The 8,454-nt window shown below is 45.3% G+C and overlaps 1 protein-coding gene across 3 annotated transcripts in view; it reads left to right on the forward strand.

The window, feature by feature from the left end:
* LOC141122922 (uncharacterized) overlaps window positions 1-7,967 on the forward strand; it is a 76,600-nt gene extending 68,633 nt beyond the window's left edge. For 2 of the 3 annotated variants that reach the window (XM_073612016.1, XM_073612018.1), the window contains 3 exons: window positions 1,794-1,825; window positions 4,253-4,369; window positions 7,269-7,967. In XM_073612016.1, the coding sequence (XP_073468117.1) occupies window positions 1,794-1,825; window positions 4,253-4,369; window positions 7,269-7,421 (302 nt within the window). In that variant the 3' untranslated portion in view covers window positions 7,422-7,967. The remainder of the gene's footprint in view (window positions 1-1,793; window positions 1,826-4,252; window positions 4,370-7,268) is intronic. The other variant, XM_073612017.1, reaches the window with a different exon arrangement.
* The last annotated feature ends 487 nt before the right edge of the window (window positions 7,968-8,454 follow it).

Here is an 8,454-nt window from a genome sequence, read left to right on the forward strand (position 1 = left end):
CAAAATAACTCAACACACAGCCATTAATGTCTAAACCACTGGCAACAAAAGTGAGTACACCCCTAAGTGAAAATGTCCAAATTGGGCCCAAAGTTTCAATATTTTGTGTGGCCACCATTATTTTCCAGCACTGCCTTAACCCTCTTGGGAATGGAGGTCACCAGAGCTTCACAGGTTGCCACTGGAGTCCTCTTCCCCTCCTCCATGATGACATCACAGAGCTGGTGGATGTTGGAGACCTTGTGCTCCTCCACCTTCCATTTGAGGATGTCCCACAGATGCTCAATAGGGTTTAGGTCTGGAGACATGCTTGGCCAGTCCATCACCTTTACCCTCAGCTTCTTTAGCAAGGCAGTGGTCTTCTTGGAGGTGTGTTTGGGGTTTTTATCATGTTGGAATACTGCCCTGAGGGCCAGTCTCTGAAGGGAGGGGATCATGCTCTGCTTCAGTATGTCACAGTACATGTTGGCATTCATGGTTCCCTCAATGATCTGTAGCTCCCCAGTGCCGGCAGCACTCATACAGCCCCAGACCAGGACACTCCCACCACCATGCTTGACTGTAGGCAAGACACACTTGTCTTTGTACTCCTCACCTGGTTGCCGCCACACATGCTTGTCACCATCTGAACCAAATAAGTTTATCTTGGTCTCAGACCACAGGACATGGTTCCAGTAATCCATGTCCTTAGTCTGCTTGTCTTCAGCAAACTGTTTGTGGGCTTTCTTGTGCATCCTCATTAGAAGAGGCTTCCTTCTGGGACTACAGCCATGCAGACCAATTTGATGCAGTGTGCAGCGTATGGTCTGAGCACTGACAGGCTGACCCCCCCCCACCCCTTCAACCTCTGCAGCAATACTGGCAGCACTCATGCGTCTATTTCCCAAAGACAACCTCTGGATATGACGCTGAACACGTGCACTCAACTTCTTTGGTCGACCATGGTGAGGCCTGTTCTGAGTGGAACCTGTCCTGTTACACCGCTGTATGGTCTTGGCATCCGTGCTGGAGCTCAGTTTCAGGGTCTTGGCAATCTTCTTATAGCTGAGGCCATCTTTATGTAGAGCAAAAATTCTTTTTTTCAGATCCTCAGAGAGTTTTTTGATATGTTGAACTTCCAGTGACCAGTATGAGAGAGTAAGAGCGATAAATTTAACACACCAGCTTCCCATTCACACCTGAGACCTTGTAACACTAATGAGTCACATGACACCGGGGAGGGAAAATTGCTAATTGGGCCCAATTCGGACATTTTCCCTTAGGGGTGTACTCACTTTTGTTGCCAGTGGTTTAGACATTAATGGCTGTGTGTTGAGTTATTTTGAGGGGACAGCAAATTTACACTGTTATACAAGCTGTACACTCACTACTTTATATTGTAGACAAGTGTCATTTCTTCAGTGTTGTCACATGAAAAGATAGAATAAAATAAAAATGTGAGGGGTGTACTCATTTTTGTGAGATACTGTATGTAGATAGGTGCAGCCATATTAGTTTATCACATAAAAATGTTGGGTGTCTGGCTTAGTAGGACAGAGCTTTGTTAAAAAACATCCAATGAAAAAGATGAACTCCCAATGCAACTAGTTTAAGCCGAAGTTGTTTAACAAGGACATAGACTGTGCTGTCAGGCATATCTAATATGAAATTGGCTTGCTATAAAGGTGGAGCTCTACTGGCAATTCGTTTGGGTTCCAACACTGTGCACATGACTCTGATCAGTCATTTAGCATTGTTGACTTTGTTCTCCCCTTACTCACAATAACAGATGGATTGTCTTTTTTTTTCCCCAGGAAACCTTGAAATACGGATTGCTTATGATCAGGTAAGCATCTTATTTGGTTTAATGGATGCAAGAAATGCTATGATTGTCTGATCTTACATGGGGATAATTCTGGATCCTCATGATGTCTCTAATGTAGCTCACACATAGTCTGTGGACTGACTCTTTAGCCCCCTCTCTAGAGGCCTTCCTCGTTCTATTATGCCCCCACTCCATGAGAAGTGTCCATGTCCCAGCACACTCCTTGTAAGTGCATTTATCTCCTCCTGTCCCGGGGAACCAACTCTCTCTCCATTTTACTTCTATGCGGCTTCTCTTTCTACACCCTCCCTATAGCTCTATATACTGGGTAGTAATACTGCTGTCCCAGGGCACTAGATTTTACTGTTCTTTTCACCATCACCATCCATTGCCTACTGTCTGTCTTTGTAATACATTAAATACCTTCCCCCATTTTATGCAGTCTTTTCACCTAATGCTTTTAGTCTACTCTAATTCTTTTCCCACAGTTCCTGTAGCACCTTCTAATTCCCACAGTCTCTCCTCCAAGTTCCTGCAGTCTCTCATCAGAGTTTCCATAGATAATCCCCCTTATTTATTCAGACAACCCCCTAAGTTCCTGCAATCTCTCCTCCCAGTTCCCACAGTCTCTCCTCCCAGTTCCCGCAGTCTCTCCTCCAAGTTCCTGCAGTCTCTCCTCCCAGTTCCCGCAGTCTCTCCTCCCAGTTCCCGCAGTCTCTCCTCCAAGTTCCTGCAGTCTCTCCTCCCAGTTCCTGCAGTCTCTCCTCCCAGTTCCCGCAGTCACCCTTCAGGATTCCTGCAGTCTCCCACCTCCCCAGTGTATAGACTTTTTCCCATAGTTCTCGCAGTCTCTTTAATGAGTTCCTGCAGTCTTTTCCCCTAGATCCTTCAGTATCTTAGCTCAGTTCCTTTATGCACTTCTACTTCCTGAAATATCTCCTCTCAGTCCCTGGAGCAGTGGCGGCCCGTCCATTAGGGGCTCCCGAGCGCCACCTCCCTTTGAGGACCCCGGACGCATGAATAACAGCCAGAGGCCAGAGGCTCTAATAGGTTTCAAAATAGGGTGGGCACATGGTGTAGAGCACTGCGCCCTGATCCTACCCAGGTGTTACAACAGCGAATGAATATTCACAATTGAAATACTGATCCTCAATCCGGCCATTCAGAAGCAGGTCTGAGACCCTTTTTCTGATTGGCCGAAAAGAGAAGAGTCCCAACTGTCCGCCGAAGAGGAGGAGGGAGGAAACAGAAGCCGCCACGATGCCTGTGGAGAGCAGGGGTAGGGAAAGCCATCACCGCCGAGCAAGGGAAGCTGCCGGTGAAGCGTGGGAGAAGCTCTGCCCACCATTGATGAGGTAAGTGCACCAGACCCACCTGACCAAAACCAGGGGGGTGTTACTGTTTACCCCCCAAAAATAATTACCACTGGCCACCACTGCCTTGGAGTCTCTTCTTCCAGTGCCTGCAGTCTCCCCTCCTAGTTCCTGAAGTCTTTCCTCCCAGTTCCCACAGTCTGTTTTTCCAGTTCCAAGAGTGTCTCCCCCCAGTTCTTACATTTACTCTCCCCAGTTCTCACAGTTTTTCCACTCAGTTCCTGCTGTCTCTCTCCAGTTCCCACAGTCTCTCCTCCAAGTTTCTACATTCTCTTCCCTCATTCCCTCAGTTTCTTCTTCCCATTTTGCAGTCTCTCCTCCCAGTTCCTCCAGTCTCCCCTCCTGGTACCCATATTTTGTCCCTTTAGTTCCTGCAGTTTTTCCTCCCAGTTACTGCAAGCTCTCCTCCCAGTTGTCTCCCCACCAAGTTCCTACACTTTCTTACCCCTTTACCCCAGTATCTTTTGTTTCTTCTTCCCCCAGTTCTTGCAGTTTCTTCTTCCTGTTCCTGCAGGCTATCCTCCCAGTTCCTGTAGTCTCCCCCCTCCACCGCCCTCTCCTGCAGTTTCTCATCCCGGTTCCCCCAATTTCTTCCCCCAATCCCCAATTCCTCCAGTCTCCTTCCCCTATTTGCATTTTCTCCCCCATGAAGTCTGTCTTCCCAGTGTCTGTAGTCTCTCTTCCCAGTTCATATTTGTTATTCTAAGGCAGGCCATACATTCTTCGTTTTCTTTTCATTCAAACGGCAAGTTGAAAGAAATAAAAAATAGACCCCATTCCCCCTTCCACACACCTGATGTGGATGGGGGAACCCTTCTCGCTGAGTCATTGCATTCTGAGAGTGGGTAGACCCCCCCACCATCAGAATACACTGATCAGTGCTGCTAGTTATAGCCAGTGGTGGTGATCAATCAAGAAAAACCTGACAGGCTGGTTGTACAGCAGTCAATCAGTAGAACTGGTCCCCTCTGAACCAGCCAAATTGCGATCCGTGTATGGCCGCCTTAAAGTCAGCCCAATCTCAGATCTGGTGGATCAGTTTTCTTATATGTGTTTTATAATTGCTGTCAAACAGCAGCAGGTGCAGCTTGAGAAGAAGATGGGATCCATCAGTGACAATGATCTGAAAAACAATGAACATGTATACAGCAGACCTTCCCATATCTACCAGGAGATACCGGCTGCTCAAGAGGTGAGATCCAACTCCTGATCACATAGCCATGGAAAGAAAAGCGATTCACAGTTATTAAAACATATCTCTCCAGGGATAAACAGTATGTACCTCTGATACAGTATCTCACAAAAGTGAGTACACCCCTCACATTTTTGTAAATATTTTCTTCTATCTTTTCATGTGACAACACTGAAGAAATGACACTTTGCTACAATGTAAAGTAGTGAGTGTACAGCTTGTATAAATTTGCTGTCCTCTCAAAATAACTCAACACACAGCCATTAATGTCTAAACCGCTGGCAACAAAAGTGAGTACAACCCTAAGTGAAAATGTCCAAATTGGGCCCAAAGTGTCAATATTTTGTGTGGCTACCATTATTTTCCAGCACTGCCTTAACCCTCTTGGGCATGGAGTTCACCAGAGCTTCAAAAGTTGCCACTGGAGTCCTCTTCCACTCCTCCATGATGACATCACGGAGCTGGTGGATGTTGGAGACCTTGTACTCCCCCATCTTCCATTTGAGGATGTCCCACAGATGCTCAATAGGGTTTAGGTCTGGAGACATGCTTGGCCAGTTCATTACCTTTACCCTCAGCTTCTTTAGCAAGGCAGTGGTCATCTTGGAGGTGTGTTTGGGGTCGTTATCATGTTGGAATACTGCCCTGCTGCCCAGTCTCTGAAGGGAGGGGATCATGCTCTGCTTCAGTATGTCATAGTACATGTTGGCATTCATGGTTCCCGCGATGAACTGTAGCTCCCCAGTGCCGGCAGCACTCATTCAGCCCCAGACCATGACACTCCCACCACCATGCCTGACTGTAGGCAAGACATGCTTGTCTTTGTACTCCTCACCTGGTTGCCGCGACACACACTTGACACCATCTGAACCAAATAAGTTTCTCTTGGTCTCATCAGACCACAGGACATGGTTCCAGTAATCCATGTCCTTAGTCTGCTTGTCTTAAGCAAACTGTTTGTGGGCTTCTTGTGCATCATTTTTAGAAGAGGCTTTCTTCTGGGATGACAGCCATGCAGACCAATTTGATGCAGTGTGCGGCATATGGTCTGAGCACTGACAGGCTGACCCCCACCCCTTCAACCTCTGCAGCAATGCTGGCAGCACTCATACGTCTATTTCCCAAAGACAACTTCTGGATATGATGCTGAGCACGTGACCTCAACTTCTTTGGTGGACCATGGCGAGGCCTGTTCTGAGTGGAACCTGTCCTGTTAAACTGCTGTATGGTCTTGGCCACCATGCTGCAGCTCAATTTTGGGGTCTTGGCAATCTTCTTATAGCCTAGGCCATCTTTATGTAGAGCATTAATTCTTTTTTTTCAGATCCTCAGAGAGTTCTTTGCCATGAGGTACCATGTTGAACTTCCAGTGACCAGTATGAGAGAGTGAGAGCGATAACACCAAATTTAGCACACCTGCTCCCCATTCACACCTGAGACCTTGTAACACCAACAAGTCACTTGACACTGGGGAGGGAAAATGGCTAATTGGGCCCAATTTGGACATTTTCACTTAGGGGTGTACTCGCTTTGTTGCCAGCGGTTTAGACATTAATGGCTGTGTGTTGAGTTGTTTTGAGGGGACAACAAATTTACACTGTTATACAAGCTGTACACTCACTACTTTACATTGTAGCAAAGTGTCATTCCTTCAGTGTTGTCACATGAAAAGATAGAATTACATATTTACAAAAATGTGAGGGGTGTACTTACTTTTGTGAGATATTGTATATGACTGTTGTATGAGAATGGATGGGAACACCTAGTCCCTACCATCAATGCCCTTCATTCCAAAAATGACATGTTCTCTTGAAGCACAGTTACTAAATGTCCCAGATCCTGCAATGCAGTCCTGGACATTTTCCCCCGTAGTGTCCATGTTCCACAGGCTGTAATACTGGATCCAGGAGATCTCGCACTTTGCAGAATGTCAGAGGGGTTCTAGGTGATGGAAAACATTCTTTTCTAGTAGCCAGCATTACAGGTGAAATTATCTCCTGCCCTATAGACAGTCCCAGTATAGTTGTGGTCAACAGCGTACACAGAGCAGCAAGGTTGCGTCAGAACTCGTGCTGACCTGGGTTGCCTGCGGGTGGCACTGTTGTTCTCGGAGCTGAAGGGAGCAGTTCCGGTGGCAACCAGCGGATGTCTCCCAGCATCCTGCTTCTCCTACTAATTAGGCCCCATTTGATACTGGCTGCTGGGAAGGTATTTAATCCCACCTTCAACGAATATCAGTGCATCAGTGTTCTACCTGTGACCTGTGTCCCAGTCCCGATCCTGTGTTTATGTGTTCATGTGTGTTCATGTGAGCTCCCTCCGTTTTGTACATGGTGGCTGTTAGTTAGGTTGACGTTCTGGGTTTGCTGCACTTGTACATTTATTTTTCACTTTTAATGTTCATGGTTTTTAGGTGTATGAAGGGCGTTATTTATGTTAATAAACTTTATTTCATCATACTTGATCTAGTTCCTGATTACTTGAGGTGTAACCCACTGATCTGGTCATCCCTACTGGATACCTGCATGCGGTATCCTTTACTGGTACCTAACAATTGAAAACTAATGGTCATCCTTGTTCCCAATGACACCAACAACGGGACCTATTTTATCTCAATGACATCAAATATGATGCTCATTATATCCCACTGACACCAATGGTGGGGATTTATTTTATCCCACTGACACTAATGATGGGACTTATTTTATTTACCTAACTGAAACCAATTTTAAGGCATATTTTAATACACTGACAGTAAAGATGTGACTTATTGTATTCCACTGACACCAAAGATGAGTCTTATTTGATCCCACTGACACCAACCATGGAGTATTTTGTTCCACGGACACTAATGACAAAGAATTATTAAGGTGACAACTGTCAATCTTTTTTTTTTTAGGATTTGGATGAGATCCTCCAGAATCCTCTGTACACCCCTTCTGGACCCCCTTCTCTGGAGCAGCAGTCTGGGTCCCAGGGAGAGCATCCGGCAGAAGGACAATACAGCCTCCTCCAACCCCCAACCCAACTCCAACCCCCAGACCAGCAGTGATCAGACAATGTGGAGAGGCTCAGAAGATATAATCATTACTTGGGACATATTTCAATGTTCTAAAATGATCATCTTTAGTGCCAGAGCTTCCACCGAACGTTCCAGAATATTATCTCCCAGTTCTGTTGCTATTTTCTTTGCCCGCACATTTCCTTTTTTGTATTATATGTTTATTAAAAAGTTCATAAACTTCAAGTAAACTTTTAAAACCACTGTGTAACAATGTCTCTGAGAGATGGCCGGCAATGGATTCCAGTTTACTGGTACATTCGGTGGCTGTGGTTCTATTACTAGCGGCCGGACCCTCCAATCAGTGTAGATGGGACCCTGAGACTGACCCACGTCTAAAGAGCTCCAGTAATGACACCACATGGGGCAGATTCTGGTAAGTGTGGACTTTGAATATTTCTTGATATTAGCACATAATATCTTCTACGAATGATTGGATGAAATGATGAGCATTGGATGGTAATAGGGATCTCTGATAGGGGCCATATTTTCAAGAAGTTAATAAATAAAAATAAAATAAAATTTAGGGAAAAAAAACACAATACACATATCTATACACACATTTACAACCTAACATTATACAAAGGTATCTAGGTAAAATACACCTTATATATTACTGTAGCTATTAGAACTTCCAGAAAAAAAACATAGGTGTATATTTTTTACTTTTAAGTACAGAGTAGAGGGGTCAGGAGTGTGTAATGTACAAAGTACAAGGGTCATGAATATGTAAAGTACAGAGTACAGGGGTCAGGAGTAAGTAATGCAAAATGCAGGGGTCAGGAGTATATAATGTACAGAGTACAGGGGTCAGGAGTAAGTAATGCAAAATGCAGGGGTCAGGAGTATATAATGTACAGAGTACAGGGGCCATGAGTATGTAATGTACAGAATGCAGAGGTCAGGAGTATATAATGTACAGAGGCCATGAATATGTAATGTACAGAATGCAGAGGTCAAGAGTATATAATGTACAGAGTACGGGGGTCAGGAGTATGTACTGTACAGAATGCAGAGGTCAGGA

This window comes from Aquarana catesbeiana, linkage group LG01 (assembly GCF_042186555.1).
Source record: "Aquarana catesbeiana isolate 2022-GZ linkage group LG01, ASM4218655v1, whole genome shotgun sequence".
NCBI lineage: Eukaryota > Metazoa > Chordata > Amphibia > Anura > Ranidae > Aquarana > Aquarana catesbeiana.